The following is an 18695-nucleotide window of genomic DNA, read 5'->3' as shown; positions in this document are numbered from 1 at the left end:
CTTTGCTGGCATTTTTAGTGTTGTACACTGAGTTGGTCTGTCATTGTTATGTTATCCTCCACAGTTTTTTGTTTGTTCTCATTTGCATTGCCTCCTTTGCAAACTTGTGAGAGTGGCAGAATTTATATTTGGGGTGATTACCATTTTTCAACAAAGACTATTAGGTGCTCTATGCTGGGAAAGGACATTCTGCTGCACCCAGAAACTCCCTTTCCCTAAGACAATTTTGAAAATCGTGACTAAGCGTGCCTCCCCCAAATAAATGCGGCCGCTCAAGAACTCTGCTACTAGTATTTGCAACCCATATCTCCAAGGTCTTTTTCATGCCCCCCCCCCCTTCCTTCTTACTGTTGGACACCAATTAAATGGCACTCTGGGAAGTCATAGCCTGGGCACCCTAATGGCATGACCTAGCCATCGCAGTCTCGTTCTTTGAACAAGCATGGAGAGTTTAAGTTGGCCTGTTCGGTACCTGACTGAGTCTTCTTTTTAGTAGGCTGTGATTCCCATATGTTAGTTTACTTACAGTGAATATCAATACACCAAGGGTTAAAAATCCACAAGCCTATTTACCACCATGTAAATGAATGTTTCCCATACACATTCTATGTCAATCAGTTGGTTCTCGGATTTTTTCAAAGAAAATAGTTTTCAGATTTAAAAAGGCAAACAAACACTACTACTGTACAGTAACTGCACCTGTTTGTTGAAAATTGACAAAAGTAAGGATTTTATGTATGTAATAGTTACTTATGCCATTGATGAATGAAAAAAATACTACAATGATAGATTTACATTGAATAAAGACGCTTATAAAGGCATCTGGGCCAAATTATATTGTAACTGGAAGGTATTTTTTTTCATTTTCGGAAAAATAAGAGTGGGCAATTCCGAGAATCAATTTATTAGATTGGTGAGGCCTTAAAGAGGAGATGAACATAAAACTACCCCCAGTTGACTTTAGGATTAACGTTACTACAGGATATGAACTTCCATGCTAATACTTATCATTTCATGCTAATAATTAGTACAATGTTTTTCATATCTAAAACCTAGACTCACATACTACTTATTAACCTAACCCTTATTAACTTATAAACACAAATTAATGTTACATATGTGATGCTTAGCACAAAATCATTCACATTCCAATATGTCTTTACAGTAGTTTCAAATAGTACCGGATACTAATGAAGCAGTTAACGATTGATTACTGATCTGCATTATCCATCAAGTATGTAACTATACATCGTATGCTATTGCATTGATTGAGTACATGTGTCATTCAATAAAATTTCAAGTAAAAAAATGCTACAACTCAACTGTTAAACTAAATTAGTTTGGAATAGTTGTCACAAAAATCAATACATAATTCAAAACCAGTCTTTAGCTATACTGTTGCAATGACAGTGCTTCTGCATATTTCCTTTTCTAGCCTTTGTTGCCAATAGCTGTCACAACTCCTGGACTTGTCCCCTGCAGTCTTGTGGAAAGGTGCTCCCAGGGTACTGGCAACTCTAAAATAGAACATAACCATTATATTAATATGAGAGCAATCCAGTTTACCAATATAAGGCATTGTTTAGTGGTGTATTCTCATTTGCATACCGCAAAATAGATACAATAAAAGTCCTCATAGAGAAGCCAACTACATGTACTTCCTCCTTTCCGTGTTTTTTTTTTATGTTCACTTGTTAGGAATGTATTTGGTACTTATTTCTTGTATTTTGTACTTATGATTGATAACTTAGTTTAGTTAACTCAGTTTTACGTTATGTAAAAGTTACATGAATGTATTTGGTTTACTTTAACTCCAGTTAAAATAGATATAATATTTCATTATTTCATTAGTTATATAGCTAGCATGTTAGTTTTCCTTATTTTCTTGTTCTGCTTTATTTTTGTTTTGCTTTTGTTCTATCATATTTAATTATGTATGTAGTTTTTAATCAACAGATATTACCATGACCATACGTAAATAATCACAGTTTTGGGACAGACCTGCAAAAACCTTCTTTTCCCCTGCTTTAAACAGCTGACACGCTTCCTTAATGTACAAAGAAACGAAATACCGAATGCTGACTTCTCCCGTTGTCTGTGCTATGTTGGTGAGTATGAACAAGGTTTGTGGTACATGTACCTCTAAAGTCGTGTGTCTTCATCTGAATCTCCATCTGCAGCTGTGTTGATGAGGGTCCACAGGGCGTGCCTCCAACTCTCCTGGTCCTGGTTGGAGTTGAAGAGGAAGGTGAAGTCTCGTTCCTCGCTTATCAAATGAAGGCTGGGTTTTCCTGTTGACAGTACAAAATGTGGATTTACTATAGGAAAGAAATTGAATATCAACTTATAACAATTTTTTCACAAAAGCTTGCACAGCAAAAAGTACTGTGCCTTTTGTATGGTGGACTATAAGAATTGGTGGTATATGTGCAGCTGAACTTTGAGCTGTATCTGAGGTCTCCCCCCCCCTCTCTCTCTCTCTCTCTCTCTCTCTATATATATATATATATATATATATAGGCAGGATATAAGCTTATATAGGATGTAAGCTGGTTAGTATGCATGGTCTGACATTTCAAGTTCTGTCAAATCCATTTTTTTCTTCAGGTACAAATTTCGAAATCAGAAAATTAACGTAAATGCTATGCAATGCTATATTCTTGAGAGGTGTTGTAATGACTTCCCACCTTCCACTGTGGAACTCTGGATACTGGAAATGCTGGAGACTGGAAGCTGTCTGGATTTGTTGTTGGAGCCCCACAGAAGGTTCGCAGTCGAGTCATTCTCCACCACCAGCTGGAGAAGTTTCTTGTGGGACCAGCCTTTGGATGTCATCTTCCTCACCATAGTACCTGTTCAAGTGGTCAACATGAAACCTATCAGATCCTATGACCGATTGGCATCAAAACCTGATCAGGGAATGAGTTGTGAAAAGGAAGCAACAAGAGAATTTTTGTAATACCTGTTGACGTTTTTATTTTATTTGCTGTTAGTCATTGCTTTGTTGATGTACATTGTAGATAACATATTATTCCTTTTGACTAAGGGGTGTAGTTTGAAATATTGTTATTGCTTGCATACGGTAACACCAGGTACAAAATAGTTTTAATAATTAGATTACAAGCACCTAACATAGATTGAATACACAACTATTATATATATCAGGGTCATAAGTCGTTCATTTAACTTGGGGCAGAGAAAGCACATACCTTTCTGTAGCATCTGCAGGAGCCAATAGTTCAGCTCGTGTGGCTCATCTGGACTGGAGGCTTTGATCAGCCGCCGGTGGGAGTCGGGGCTGCTGGATCCTGTTGAGGCCTCCTTGCTGTCACCATTTTTACATTCTTTTGCCAGTAGAACCATTCCTGACGCTGTCAAGGACGCCTGTCTTTCAGTTATGTAGTAGGGGATGCCATCTTTGATGATGGTCAATGCTGGGAAGTCATCCACAACATTATCTGATAGTTCAGGAACAGAAATGCAGAGGGTTCCTTGTCCGTTCTCGCTGCTTACAAGCACTGTGATCTTGGTGTTGTTCATCGGTTTCATCGCGATCGTGCTCTCGTTAAAAGGGTCTGACTCTGACCCACTGGCGACCAGCCCGCCAGAGTACACCTCTAAGGTACTGTACGTACTGACGATAGTTGCATATGGGAGTGCCCGTGACAACTCAGTCAATGTGCTTGATTTGGTGCTGCCTGCATCGGTAAAGACGTACTTGAGCGCCAGCTGTTTCCATCTCTTCCTCCTCGACGTACTGCTTAGCTCCTGGAGTAGTGTGTTCCAGAATCTCTGATGTACACCAGATAGCCTTGTTATCTTACACCCAGAGATACACTCCAACAGTAGAGCAGGCTTAAAGAGGAGAGCCGTTGGGATGATAACCACTGGTACGCCTTGCAGAAGAGGGCCAAAGAGCTCTAACATAGCATCTACTCGACCGGCAAGAGGAGATTTGAGACAGCAAATGTCATTGGCCTGGTGGGGAAACTCTTGCCATGTTGACTTGAGTCGGTTTAGCAGTCCTGCATGGGTGCCCCTGACGAGCCTTGTAGGTGTAGTGGTAGTGGTCATCACAAAGGCGTACTTGCAAACCTGTAATGAGCAGGTTCTGTCTGTGGAGTTGTCCCTCGCTTCATCCCAGATGTGGTCAATGTTGAGTATGCAGTTATGCAGCTGAGAAGGAAATAGCTTTGTGGCAGCACTCATCTGATCTGTGATGATCGCCGCGATGTGGCTTGTTGCGGTCAGGCCAGAAATGCTGTCTTCTGTCGCGTCCAAAGGCAAGGGACACACGGCTAGACCAGCCTTCCATGTTCCAAGGAGTACTTGTGCCACGTAGTTGTTTTCTGTAATGTAAATGGCTACTACATTCTCTTTGCTGTTCTGGGAGGACTTCATGACCGTCAGTACAGAGGCCAGATGATCAGACTGCTCATCGAGGGTTCGATACGAGACATCAGCTCCATTGAAGGAGACGACTGCGCGAGATGTCGGTGTCCTTGCTGCTTGGAGTTGGAAATATCCATGAATGGTCTCCTCTTGCATGGGTCCTCCATTGACAAGTTCTTGGTGGTGTAGCTGATCATCGTTCATAGAATACACTGCCCCGGGCTTGCTGTTTAAGGCTGTCATTTCCACGGTACTGATGATTTTTGAAACACTCCATTCTGGATTCTTAAGGCATGTGGAAAGCAAAGTGAAATAGTCATTCACCATGCACTGCGCCACCTCTTCATCAAATAAGGACTTTGCGTATCGGACGCTACAGTTGACAGATTTCGTGTTGGTGTCTTGGAACAAGTGGAGGACAAAGTCATTGGCATAATCATGATAATCGTTTTTGAGTATGGTTATCTTATCATTGGACATTTTGTTCAGACCAGTTTGGTCATTCTGCACAACTATATGCTGCATGATGGGATCCATCGTTGGATGTTTCTCGTACGACACCAATTTCATGATCTCGTCTATTGGATAGATCCCATGTTTCTTGCTCTCTTGAAGCTTGTGGAAAGACTGTAGAATAATCTGGCGGTAGGGTTGTTCTTTGTTCTTGAAGGAGGCACACAATGGCAGGTGATGCTGACAGAGGCCATGGATGTTGGAGAATTGTGGAGCTAACATCCTCATGTCAAATGGGCATGCGATCACAATGTCATCGTGGGCTGTGTAGATGTGCAGTAAAAGTTGATAGGTGGTAGCAATGATGCTGTACACTGTGGTGCCGACAGACTTTGCATATTCCTTAAGGCTGTGGACCTGTTCCTTGGACAGATCCACCTGGAGGGAGCCACCTTCTGTGCAAAGGGTTGACGGCCTCGGCTTGGCGAATGGAAGGTTAATGGATGGAATAGTAGGAGGCAGGGCTGCCCTCCAGAAATCCTGTAGCTCCTTCTGGTTCTGCTGAAGGTAGGAGTAGTAGTATTGTATGAAATCACAATACGTCAGTGTTGCCAGTGACTTCAGAAGAGGTTTCTTCTTGAAATGTGCCCGCATGATTTCCCCAAAGTCCTTGAATAGTATATTGAGACTGGTTGTATCTGTTGCGATATGGTGCAAGACAAGTCCAACCACAGCACTCCGTTTTCCAGTGGGGGCAACAATGCACCGTGCTGGATACTCCTTGTCTAACTGGAATGGCACTTTGGTTCTCTGGTACACTGCTTCTTCAGCCTGCTTCTCTTGATATCCAGTCAAGACTTCAAAGCCTGCAATAGTGTTGTAGTACCTTGCCTCGGCCCCGCTTGGGTGCTGAACATCGCTTGATGCATGATAAGTTGACCTCAGTGTCTCATGGCGGTCCATCAGTTGTACAAAGACGGACCGCCAGCTGTCGACATCAGCAGGGATGTTTTGTGTGCGAAACACGATGTACAGATTTTTAGTGTAGAATGTGGGATGTCTTATTTGGTACCGAAGATACGCTGCTGCCTTGTGAATGACTGGTGTAGACTTAACAAGTGACAGAGCACCGGGAACCATTGCAGAGGACGGATTGGTTCCCATGGCGACCACTTCTGGTGCATCTCTTCGACCCTTGTATGAAGGTTGAATGATTACATTGTCTTCTTGCAGGACATGCGTCAGTTTGTTGAGAACGTCTTGTCGTGATGTTGTGATGAAGAAATGCCCACCCTGAACAATCAACTTCCTGAAAGCTGGTCTTGATGCTGGTGAATCAGATGTAACAAGCTCCCAGTTGTCAAGAAGATCTGGGGAGACAAATGGGTCATCCTGGCCGCCAAATGCAGCAACCCTGCATGGGAGTGGTTCTTTGTGTGCGCAGATGTAAGACTTGCAGATTTCAATCCCTGCCTGGAGACACGGTAACAGACGTCGCAGGTGGGCGGGGTTGTTAATAACAGCTTCTGGTAGGAAGGAGAATGCCTTAGCCTCTTCCATGACCTGCTGTGTCCCAGCTAAAGGATCAAACAAGGTGGGTGATACCCTCAGTTCCTGTGGATGTGGATATGGCAGAGATGGAGCATACCATCCTCCAACAAACAGATGCGACGGACATGGCCTGCCTTTAGTGTGGATAAAATGTGCAACCTCAAATGCTATGAGCGCACCCATGCTGTGACCATAGAATGCCATCTTGTCACCCATCAGTATCTCCATGATTTGACTACCAAGTGCCTCAACAATCTGTTGTAGATTGCTGATAGGAGACTCCCTTTCTCTGCTTTCCCATCCCGGCAGAGTAGCGGCTACAACCTCGATGTTGTGTTCTGAAAAATGTTCACCCCACTGATGGAAGAGTGAGGGACCTCCACCATTTGCAGGGAAGCAGACCAAGGTATGAATCGGGTCTTGGAGTTTGCCAAAGAAATGAAGCCACGAGTTTCCTTCAGCAGGTACTGCTGGGTTGACGGATCCAGTTTCTGTTCCCTGGCTACCAGCTAGGTTAGCCATCTTGTCATAGATGGACTCACTGAGCACCTTGACAGTCATTTTGTCACTCAGAAGTTCCACGGATGTAACCGTCACCTCAAATTTGTCTGCTATTTCGTTGCTCATGTTCACGGACAAGAGAGAGTCCAGTCCAAGGGATACTGGACTTGTTTCGGCGGTGATGGAGGTAGTGTCTTCAATGCCAAGTTGTTGGCATAAATAAGCAATCAGCTCTTCCTGTATGGTCCCGAGGCCTTTGTCTTTGGTTGTTGCAAGAACTTTGTCAGAAAGGGATACTGACCCGCTGAGCACGTCATTTGGTATCAATGTTGTGAATCGAGAAAAGCAGGTGTCAGCGGCCTGTAGGTGCTGTATTGCCATCGACTTGTGGGCACTGCAGTATTTTCGAATATCGAACGTGGCAGTGATACCAAAATGGGGAAACTGATTTTCTATCATGCATCCAAGGATTTCCAATGCATCGTGAGGTGAAATGCTTTGCAAGCCCATTCTCTCCCACATTTGGATAAGACCGGATCTCTCTGCAAACCCAGTGCTGTTGATGACTCCAAAACTGGCGACTGTTGCAGGCAGACCCTCTTGTCGTCTGGCTTCGCCTAGTGCTATCAAAGTGCTGTTAGCTGCACAGTAGCCGACCTGTCCCGTGTTACCAAACAGAGCAACGACTGAGGAGATGAGGACAAAGTGTCTAATCCTCATCTGTAGATTTTTCGTGGCATCATGCAAGATTATAGCACCAACTGCCTTTGGAAGCATGACTCTTTCCCAGTCCTCTTGTGCAGTCTGATCCATCAATTTGTCTGCATACACTGCTGCACAGTGGAAGATCCCCTCTATTGGTGGCATTGTGTCACGTGCCCAAGTCAGCGCTTCCTCCACAGCTTTCTTGTCTGTAACATCCACTTTCATCACCCTGACATCGACCGACCTTGATGACAATGCTTCTAGCTTTATTCTGGCCTCTTCATTCGGTTCACTTCTTGCAAGTACGACCAGATGGCTTGCCCCACACTTAACCAGCCATTCCAGTAGGGCGAGACCAAAGCCTTTCAGACCTCCCGTGACGACGTATGTAGCTTTGTCGACAGCCTTAAACTGGTTCTGTTTGATGTCCAGACCCAGCTGCACTTCCCTGTCATCGACAGTCACTATGTCGGGCATCTTCAATCCTTTCTGTTGTTGGTGCAATATGTGGGACAGAGAGGACAGCTCCATGCTGGTCTGTACAGATGGTTTGAGCGTGGAAAGCGAGTTGTCTGACCTATCAAATTTTGATAAAAGCTGTTGAATGTTGTCCGCGATGCAGACAAGTGAAGATTCTCCTTGGGAACTATCGATAGGATCCACAGTGATGTATTTGATGTTCTTTGGAAGTTGGTCCATCAGGATTGTCGAGCCGCCCAGATTGACTAAAGTTCCATAGTCTTGTAGCTTCCTCGTAGCTTGTTGGAGGACATCTCCTGCCCTTTCCCCTTTAGGTAAGAACACAACACTTGCGTGCTTGTCGGGTATGTCTTGGTCAAGCTTGTCATATGTAGTGATCACTGCTGTCGATGTAGATGGGCGGGGTTCTGTTGAGCAGACAAGATGTTTTTTGATGTTTACGTTTTGAACTGTATCTGCTACAACACAGACTTCGGCCTGCTGCTGTAGTGCCAGGGTAGCATAAGACACTGCCTCTTTGTTATCCTCATCAGGTAGGAAAACAACCGCTCTATCTTCTTTACACACTGTCTGAATCTTCTGGAAGAAAGAGAATGCTGGCATGAAGTCTTTGACTAGTGCAACAGCATCGCTCCAGGAGAGGGCATCCGGCAAGGGCACTAGATTTCTCATTTGTATGTTCATGTGAGGACCGATGCAGCCCACGACGACTCCCATCACCCTGGAACCTTCCTGTACCATCATATCTGTGGGTGGGTGATGCACGGTACCACAGATGAGGTGAATATCGGGGGCAGGTCCATCAGAGCTCCCCATCACGTCAGTAAAGGGGCACACAGCAAAGGCCGCAACCTTAACTGTAGCTTCATTTCTCGTTCGTGTGCTTGGACTGGAATGAGCTTTGTAGAGCTTCTTTCCATTTTGCCTTTGTTTGGAGTCAAAAGCCCATGACTCGTTGGGAGAGCAGGATGTGAGAATCTGGTCGGGCTTCATCGGGGTCAGTCTCCGAGCGTACAGGTTAACATGCTGATCGTCTGGGGAGCTTACCATACGAGCTGCAATTTCATTTTCCCTAGGGTTTGCTTTCATGACGGACAAAACTTCTACAGCTGCATCGACGAAGTTTTGTTGTGGTGTCAGGTCAACTGCCTTCACCTTGAACTGCGGGTGTTCTTGTGATATGGACAAGCAGAGAGACGATGTACCTGCCAGGAGTGGGCTCACGGTGTCCTGCTCCAGCACTGAAGATGATCCGCGTGTAAAGATCCAAAGTGTTGGAGGATGATCACTTTGTGTGAGGTGCTTAAATATGGAAAGGCACTGAAAAGATCTTAGGACTTCAGCACGGGGACAGCCTCCCGAACCCTCTGTTTGCTCCTGTCGAGCAAAATCATACAGAACAATGACGTGATCCAGATCATCACGCGTCCGCATCCTCTCGATACCTTCACTTGCAGATAGGACATTTTGATTGATCATCTCAACTGTGCACCCCAGATTGGCCTGGAGTGCTGTGCTCACTGTTGTGCCAAAGCTTTCATTCTCATGAAGGACCAGCACATACTTGTATGTGGTTGGTTCGTGATCGTCATCGCTCACATTCTTGACAAGGGGCTCCCATTGAAGATTCCAAAGCTTGATTCCGGAGGACGAACCTGCATCAATATCCTCAAACATGAGCTCTTTGACTTCGCAAATGACGTCTAGGCCACTGGGGTCGGTCACTGTGATGTCCACCACTCTGCGTGGACCTTTCTTTGAAATCCTGAAGTAGAGAGTGACGTTTGATGGCATTTTGTTGAAGATGCACAGAGATTTCATGGAGAATGGAACTCGTTTTGCTGGTGTCTTTCCAGTGTACTTGTCATTTAGGAGTGACAAACAAGCAAATGTGTGTAGAAATGTGTCCATGAAGGCAGGATGGTAGATGTACCGCCCAAATTCTCGTGAAATCTCTTCTGGTGCCTCTGCTGTGACCACGGCTTCTTCGTAGCTGTCGGATGCCGTGCATGAAGTAACACAGTGGAACGAACTACCGAGATGGAAGCCAGCTTCTTCCGCAGCTTCATAGATCTCTTCGCTGGAAATAGTTTTGAAACACCTCTCTGCAACATTGGATAGGACGTTGGTGGATCCAACTGGTTGTGTCAGGTCTCCCTTGTGCACCTCTGCTGTGGCATGAAGGACCCATGCACCGGAGGCATCTTTGCTGTACAGGCTGAAGTGCTTTTCCTTTGTAGTTTTGTGTTGCAGCGTTGATTTGATTACCGCTTCCGAAGTGGGGGCAAACATGAAACGTTTGAACTGAAGGTTTTTCAGGAAAAGTACATTTTGATCCGCAAAGATTTCAGAGGTTGCAGCCAGTGCTGTCTCCATGTATGCTGCAGCGGGGACAACCACATTTCCATCTAGGATGTGGTGCTGAAGCCATGGCACAGATTCTTCTGAGAGATTGGAACACCAGACCCTTGACTTTTGACTGCTCGTCCCTTCGGTGGTTTCTTGTGCTTGTCCGAGTAAAGGATGTGACGTCTGAGGAAACAGGTACCGAGAGGAACTTGTTTCTGTACCAGCATTGCACAGAACCCTCTGCCAAGGGTATGTCGGGATGTCGCGAACACGTCGGTGCTTTTCCTCAAATGCAGGGCTGAAGTTGACTGGGTACCCTGCAACATGCAGGGCTCCAGTAGCGACCAGTATGTTTTCACGGTCATCGGCTGGTGAAGAGATGTCTCTTGGTCGTACCAGAGTGGGGATGATGTTTTGCTTTGTGGTACGCGAGTTACTGGTGCTTTGAATATCCTTCAGGGCAGGCCCCAAGGCTGGATGAGCTCCTATCTCCACAAACGTGCTGTAGCCGTCCCGCAGGAGAACCTCTGCTGACTGCATGAAGCGGACCTGTTGTCTGATGTTCGTCCACCAGTAGTGGGCCGTGTTGGTGACATCTGAGGACAGCCATTGGTTTGTGACGGTAGAAATCATGGGTATCTGTGCCTCGGTGGTCCTGCTGGATGCTGACAGGATGCTAAGCTTTTTGAGAATGGAATCCTTTACCTGTTCCTGTTGGTAGCTGTGAAATGCATTGTTCACTTTAAGGAGGACGCATTTGATGCCTCTACTCTTCAGCTTGTTGTGGAAGCTGTCGATGGCATTGTCGTCTCCGGAGAGCACAATCTGGTTGGGACTGTTGGTAGCGGCTACATTGATGATGTTCCTGTTCTCATCCTTTTCGACGAGCTCCTCCACTTCTTTCATTGGGTGCAGCACGGCTAGCATTTTCCCATGGCCACTTGTCTTGCAGAGCTCCTTTCCTCTGTAGTAGATCACTCGCACGGCATCTTCGAAGCTCAGGAGACCAGCAGCGTATGCTGCTGCCACTTCTCCAACGCTGTGGCCAACGATGGCATCAGGTATGACGTCATACTGTCTCATGAGCTCAACCAAACCCATCTGTACTGCGCAGATGCAGGGCTGTGCGATGTCTGTGCACGAAAGCAACGTGGCTATGTTGATATTGGGTGACATTCTCAAATGCATATTGCAGGTTTTGACAAATAACATGTTACAGATGGATTTAACGTATAAGAAAACAATAAGTAATTCTTGAACTGAAACGCCCACCCACACAAACTCATAAACGCAGACACAAGAACGCACACATGCATACATACACAAACTCGCACGAACACGCGCGCATGCATGCAAACACGCACACACTCTTTTATACCCCCATTCCACTTGACGGTGCTCTCACGGCGCTCTCACGGCGATGGCAAATTTGCCTCATCGCCGTGAAAGCGCCGCGACGCCAGAAAAAGCTGCTAAGATTATGCGTAATCTGAAGAAATCCTGTGATTCAAAACGCTGAATAAAAACATTTTTTGAATAGTTGTTCAATTTGTATTACCCATGATTTTATCTAGGAAGTGATTCTTCATGACCCAAAGGTTTGGTTTGACAACAAAATTCATCAAAATATACTTCTTCAATAATAACATTGTATGAACTACACTTGAGAGCGCAGCGAGAGCGCGGTGAGATCGTCGTCCTAGTGGAATGGGGCCTATCATATAACCATTGTTTATCCCAATTGGCGCTCACCGCGCTCTCATGGCGCTCTCTTGGCGCTCTCTTGGCGATCATCGTGGCATCGCCATCCTCAGCGCTCTCACCGCGATGGTATGACAGGGTTCCAGACCATCCCTGAGGAGGTGACGGCGCTCTCGCTGCGATGGCCGCGCTCCCACGGCGCTCTCACCGCGATGGTCAAATTTGCCATCGCAGAGAGAGCGCCGTGAGAGTGCCGTCCTAGTGGAATGGGGGCCTAGCCATGCAAAACATTAGATATCGTCCTACCTGTCCTGTTGATCTTGTCAGGATTTGTCTCCTTTGTCAACATGTCAGCTATGGACCAGTCAGCTCCTAGTGTCTTCAACACATCTTCAAATCGCTGTGGAAAAGAGAGGAAACCATGATCAATAGTGTGCAGAGGATTTGCATAGCAGACATATAGGATTGTAAATTGAGTAATTACATGTGGATGTGGATGCACATTTAAACATTGTTCAACAATTACGATATGAAATGTGCATCAAATTTGCTTCTGTTATGGAGTCGAGTGTGATCTGTATCGGTTTGTTGATTTTGAATACTGCTTTTAGAATAATCAGCAAACTAGTGCTTATACCTCCTTTCCATTAGGACGGCGCTCTCACCGCGCTCTCTCTGCGACCTCAAATTGGGAAGAGCGCGGTGAGAGCGCGGTGCGATCGCCAAGGTCGCCATGAGAGCGCGCAGAGAGCGCGGTGGGAGCGCCATGGTCGCCAAGGTCGCCATCACCTCTGAACGTTAAAAGATTCGTTCTTTATCTCTGAAATTCGTTGAGTGATCTTTGAATCTTTGGTAGCTCATAAAAAGATGCTGACATTTTAGTTTTTTGTCGCGCTGAGAGCGCGCTGGCGTCGCCGGAGAGATTCCACTAGAGCAGCTTTTTCTGGCTTTGCGGCGCTCTCACCGCGCTCTGGCCAATTTTCCATCGCAGCGAGAGCGCCGTGAGAGCGCCGTCAAGTGGAAAGGGGGCCTAATCACGCTACAGAAGAACATACCTGCATCACGTCACTGAATACTGGCTCCTCCAGGGCAAGTCGCCTGCCCATTCCCCACCACTGAGTTCCCATCCCGGAGAAGACAAAGGCCATCTTCCCGCGCTCAGCACCCTCTGGGACTTTCCCCTCTACAGCGGTCTTCAGCTTCTCTCCTCTTGCCATGAGGTTTAGCTTTTGAACGGCGTCATCGGGCCCGTTGACAACCATTGCCAGCCTTTCTGCATGGTGTTGATACCGGTTTGCAGCAGTGTACAGGCTCTGCAGGAAGCGGTCTTCATTGAAAGCTGTAGTGTCCGATAAGAAAGAGATCCAGTGTTCCACTTGTTCTTTCAGGGCAGCCTTGGTGTTTCCAGACAGCAACATGATAGTTTTTGTCTCACGTTCTGTCCCTCTTGTGAAGTGATTGGCGTTGACTTTGCCACTGTTTTCTATAGCTGGATGAAGATCTGGTGTTGGGGGCCTCTCCAAGATGAGATGAGCGTTAGCTCCACCAAAGCCAAAGGAGCTGCATCCTGCAAGTCTGCTTCCCTTCCCTTCCCACTGTAACAAAGTGCTGGGGACCTTGATGTTTAGCGCATCAAAGTGTATGTCCGGATTTGGTGATGAAAAGTGCACCACCCTGGGAATTTGGCCCTTGCTAATCATGAGCGCCAGCTTGATGATTCCCGCTACACCTGCAGCGCCCTCTGCGTGCCCAAAGTTGGACTTAACCGAGCCAATGTAGAGAGGTGGATCTTCCTTTGTTCGTCCTCTACCAAGGATCTGGCCCAGCGCATTTGCCTCTGTTCTGTCTCCAACCTTGGTGCCGGTTCCATGTGCCTCTACATACTGAATGTCGTGAGGATGTACTTTGGCTGCTGCACACGCTTTCTCAACAAGGTCCAGTTGGGCGTCGTAGCTGGGGTTCGCGATGCCTGGTGTTCTCCCATCATTGGTCAGGGTGCCGCCTCTAATGACAGCATAGACCCTGTCACCATCTGCCAGTGCCCTGGAGAGTGGCTTGAGGACAACAACCCCGGCTCCCTCACTCCGACAGTACCCGTCTGCAGAGGCGTCAAAGCTTTTACACTTGCCATCTGGTGACAGCATCCCTGCTTGGCAGAAACCCACCGAGGTTATTGGCAGCAGCATCAAGTTGACACCTCCAGCGATGGCCATACTACAATCTCCTTTTCTGATGGCTTCACTGGCAAGATGGATGGAGTACAGCGAAGAGGAGCAGGCCGTGTCTACAGAAAAGCTCGGACCATGGAGGTCAAACTCGTAGGAGATACGGTTGGACACCATGCATGAGTTTGTGCCGGAGTTTGTGTATTGGCTGATATTTGAATAAGGGCTGCAGGTCATCGTGAGGTATTCGCTTGACGTCACGCCTACGTAAACGCCGGTATTTGAGCCGCGGATGGATCTTGGCGGGATCCCGGCATTTTCCAGCGCTTCCCAAGTCACCTCCAGCAGGAGCTGGATTTGAGGGTCCAGGTGGTTGGCTTCATCTGAGAAAAAGGAATTCGTTTTTATTCCAATGTGTTTTTGTTATGAATTGCCTGCAGCGGCGATATGCGTTGACACAATACAGTTCAATGGAAGCACCGATAAACGGACTTGCTGAGGTAGATATATGGCCAGCTCATATACTTATCAAATGGGTGGGTATTTGCATTGGACCTGTTAGCTCAATTGGTAAGTGACTGACCCTAAGATATTTTCATTACTGTAGTCTATACCGTATTATTATTTTTGTCATTATTGTATTTCCATGTATACATGTACTTGGAATTAGCCTTCGCGCAATTTGCAACTAGAGTTCCACGAACACATACATTTGCCAAATAAACCAGGTTTGTTATGTAGAATGATGTCTGTAGACATAAATGTGTTACTCATTACATTTTATTTTATATGCCCGGAGTTGGTTCATAACATTTCACCATTGCTTATACAAATTAGATCCCTATTTACATACTGATATTAAATTGTATCAAGCATCACTTAAGCTATCAGCATACCAAAAATCATGATGATCCTTTCATCCCTTCTTGACTTATTCTCTTTCAAAGTAGGAAACTAAACCGGCTCCTGCAGTTCAAGAAAAGATGTTACCGGACCCAAACATACACCTCTTAGTCTCTGCCATCTTTCTCAGTTCCATATGTGTCAAGTTTGAAAGTCCTATCACGGAATGCAGTGGATTTATCAACTTTCCTCATTAATTATGCAAATTGTTAATTTATATAATTAGTATCTCATTGTGTAAGTTTTTACTTAGGATATCTACATACCAAAAATCATGACGATCCGTCAACATGTTCATATTTTGTCATTGATTATGCAAATGAGATCATCATCTGCATAATTAATATGTATAAATATTTCTTTCTTTCTCTCAGCTACAAATGTGACAAGTTTGAAAGTCCTATAAAGGAATGCAGTGGATTTACAAACTTTCCTCATTAATTATGCAAATTAGCTGTTGACTTGCATAATTTGAATTCCATCATGTAAGTCTTCCCTTTGGCTATCTACATACCAAAAATCATGACGATCCGTCAACACGTTTATATTTTCTCATTAATTATGCAAATGAGGTCGTCATTTGCATAATTAATATGGATTGATTTTTCTCTCTTTCTCATCTATATATGTGACAAGTTTGAAAGTCCTATCATGAAATGCAGCGGATTTATAAACTTTCCTCATTAATTATGCAAATTAGTTGCTGATTTGCATAATTAGTATTCCATAATGTACATTGTTACTTGGGCTATCTACATACCAAAAATCGTGACGATCCATCAACACGTTCTCGAGTTATTCTCGTCCAAAGTTTGAAAGGAAATTGGCGACTGCAGTTCCAAACAAGCCGCTAGGGAGTCCAAACTTATAGTACTTACTCTCTGCCCCAAGGGCTATCTACCACTCAAAAATCATAACCACAGCATGTCCAGAACACGAGATATCAAAAATTGAGGTTCTGCTGCAGTACCGTAGCAAGCCGCTAGGGGGCCCATTATCGAACTTGACCTTCGTTTTCCCAACCCCTATCCACTTACCAAATATCACCGGGATCCATCCAAGGCTTCTTGAGTTATGCTGTTAACACACACACAGACAGGCAGACTCACAAGCCTAAAACATAACCTTAGCCATTCTGGCAAAGGTAATAAGGTCATTCGCAACGAAATGCTGAAGTGCTCATCAAACATCATCTTAGAACCACTAGTTAAACTGTTTAATGTGTTCCTGTCTACAGTGTACTTTCCACGCGAATGGTGCACCGGTCACCAGCTACATCGTAGCACTACATAAAGGTGGTGCAAAAGTCGACCCTAATAATTACAGAGGGATCTCAGTCACAAATTGTTTAGCCAAACTATTCACTTTGATCTTAAACACGCGTTGTACAGAGTTCTTAGATGAATACAAACTAATATCCCCCAACCAGGCCGATTTTAGGAAAACACTTTGGAACAAGAGACAACCTATTTTTCATGGATACGCTGATTAGTAAATATATATCCGAAAACAAACGACTATATTCATGTTTCATAAATTTCAGATTGCAAAATTTCAGATCATTCGGTCTAGGAGATGAATCCCCTTAGATATTGTGACAGGAGAAAGCAGGAAAGAAAAAGAAACAGAAACATTACGAATACAATATTTTCATTTCGTACCATTCCTATGGGATGATGGAGTGAAAATGATAGATGTCGCTACACGCTTGAAAATGATGGGGTGAGGACCCAAATTGACCTGGTCGCGTTAGGGAGGTGGCCGTCTTGACCATGTCGCTTAATTCATGCGTCTATGTGAAAAACAAGGGAACGAGAAAAAGCAGCTGTTATGGTCAAGTGACGGGGTTGAAGAGGTGCCCGCTTGGGCAGGTTTGACTGGCTACAACACTATATTTGCCCATTTTGGTACTTTCTTGCTATGTTGACCACCTACAGGGGGACTCTTGCTTTCTTTTCGAAACCAGGCGAAAATTGATGAGCGCACGGTGTTATCCATAGAATTAACTTGCTGTGGCTTAATGAGGGCAACTTTTTTGCCAAACCTTTTCTTATTCGCACGCTTGCATCAGTTTGGGGTCCTACAGGATCTCATGCATATAATGAACAATACTTCCACTCACGGGGGTAACTTGATGGGTATAAATGGCTGCAGCTATGCCGGTAACATGCCTGAAATGACGAGTAGCTTAGCTAAATGTCCTCCATCCCATTTAGACCCATGAGCGTAATGGTATAATATCATTCAATCTCTACCTCGGCAAAGAAGATAATGATTTCACTTGAGTACTGGTGTCGTTTGCAGATCCTGTCATTAACAACTAAGCAAAAGTTGTGCATCGACGTAACGTTATTACGATTTCTGTTGACTTTCTGGCGACCAAACAATTTTCAAACAGGCATAACTAAGAGTTATTAGTCGATTCATGACTTTTGTTGTATGCAAATCTAGAACGAAGGAAAAAAATTGTTGACACATGACAGTAGTAGGCCCTTTTACCTGTACATGTAACTATATTGCCTTGACAGAGTTTTGGGTGCTTTTCAGTCCAAATGTGAGGACGATGCATGCATATTCAAGTCAACTTAAATATTAACAATATTTGTCGCCTCAAATACACGTTGTGTGTGTGTCATCCCGAACGCCAAAACAACCGCCTTCGAGTTAGCCTAGATGGAATATGTCTTTCATGTATAACGTTAAATGATTGATAAAACTCATCTCAATGAATTACGACTCATATGATTAGATCTCACGGAAATAAACGGAACAAAAGCTTGTCAGTCATGGATATAAAGGACCTTGCCGGCGATTTCTTTTACAGAAGTGCAACAAGAAACGACAAACGTTGATGTCTAATCTTTTCCGACGCCACAGACTTTGATTTCCTCAAGGTACGTCCTTTTCAAGCGCTGTCACACAGTCGACGAGCTTAGAGGTACTTGTTGATCGCGATATCAAAGGGCAAAGGGTCCCATCTTTACCCCGTACCTCCCGTCATGTTACTATCCTAAGGTTACACAATATTGTATGTAGTAGCAGGGCGGGAGGTACGGGGTTATCTCAAAAAGTAGCCGGTATTGGGCCTTTATATTCATTCAAAGGATGTTAGCCAAAGACTCTACTATAATGTTTTGTATATCTTTCCCGAATTTTCTTAAAATGGGCAACTTTTGAACGTTTTTGGCCTATTAATATTTATTCTGTGGTGAAAAAGCTACCTGCGCTCCGCAGCTGGACCGTGCGCTCCGCAGCTGGACCGTGCGTTCCGCAGCTGGACTGCGCGTTTAAGAGATGAACCGTGCGTTCAAGAGCTGGACCGTGCGTTCAAGAGCTGGACCGTGCGGTTCGGAGCTGGACCGTGCGTTCCGGAACTGGACCTTGTACGTTTCGGAGGTGGAAAAGTGTGAATCGGAGCTGCACTTATACAGAGGTGCGATAATACCCCTGTTACATTGTCGATGATTTTCGGGTGTACTTTGAGGTCGCTGTAAG

The 18695-nt window shown here is 45.0% G+C and overlaps 2 protein-coding genes across 2 annotated transcripts; both read right to left on the bottom strand.

The window, feature by feature from the left end:
- Positions 1 to 1066: 1066 nt before the first annotated feature.
- On the bottom strand, positions 1067 to 9605 carry LOC118413277. The gene is made up of 4 exons (XM_035816536.1): positions 3210 to 9605; positions 2688 to 2852; positions 2141 to 2291; positions 1067 to 1517 (listed from the first exon to the last, which is right to left on the bottom strand). The coding sequence occupies exons 1-3, from the start codon at positions 9559 to 9561 to the stop codon at positions 2143 to 2145; spliced, it is 6666 nt and encodes a 2221-aa protein (XP_035672429.1). The 5' UTR covers positions 9562 to 9605; the 3' UTR covers positions 1067 to 1517; positions 2141 to 2142.
- A 14-nt stretch (positions 9606 to 9619) lies between these two features.
- Positions 9620 to 14670, bottom strand: LOC118426361 (6-deoxyerythronolide-B synthase EryA2, modules 3 and 4-like). The gene is made up of 4 exons (XM_035835735.1): positions 13188 to 14670; positions 12439 to 12532; positions 9738 to 11564; positions 9620 to 9624 (listed from the first exon to the last, which is right to left on the bottom strand). The coding sequence occupies exons 1-4, from the start codon at positions 14532 to 14534 to the stop codon at positions 9620 to 9622; spliced, it is 3273 nt and encodes a 1090-aa protein (XP_035691628.1). The 5' UTR covers positions 14535 to 14670.
- Positions 14671 to 18695: the final 4025 nt, after the last annotated feature.

The sequence above is a fragment of the Branchiostoma floridae genome, chromosome 1 (genome assembly GCF_000003815.2).
Source record: "Branchiostoma floridae strain S238N-H82 chromosome 1, Bfl_VNyyK, whole genome shotgun sequence".
Lineage (NCBI taxonomy): Eukaryota > Metazoa > Chordata > Leptocardii > Amphioxiformes > Branchiostomatidae > Branchiostoma > Branchiostoma floridae.
The sequence above is the reverse complement of the archived record's forward strand: the minus strand, read 5'-3'. Positions and strand labels throughout refer to the sequence as shown.

Bases quoted from the DNA above. Each gene is read 5' to 3' on its own strand.
- LOC118426361 (XM_035835735.1), bottom strand. From the start codon at position 14,534: ATGACCTGCAGCCCTTATTCAAATATCAGCCAATACACAAACTCCGGC. The intron at 12,533-13,187 runs GTATGTTCTTCT...TCTTTTCCACAG, and splicing joins TATTCAGTGACGTGATGCAG to CGATTTGAAGATGTGTTGAA. The intron at 11,565-12,438 runs GTAGGACGATAT...TTTCGTGCACAG, and splicing joins TGACAAGATCAACAGGACAG to ACATCGCACAGCCCTGCATC.
- LOC118413277 (XM_035816536.1), bottom strand. From the start codon at position 9,561: ATGATCAATCAAAATGTCCTATCTGCAAGTGAAGGTATCGAGAGGATG. The intron at 2,853-3,209 runs GTATGTGCTTTC...CCACTTGAACAG, and splicing joins CCTGCAGATGCTACAGAAAG to GTACTATGGTGAGGAAGATG. The intron at 2,292-2,687 runs GTGGGAAGTCAT...TACTGTCAACAG, and splicing joins CCAGAGTTCCACAGTGGAAG to GAAAACCCAGCCTTCATTTG.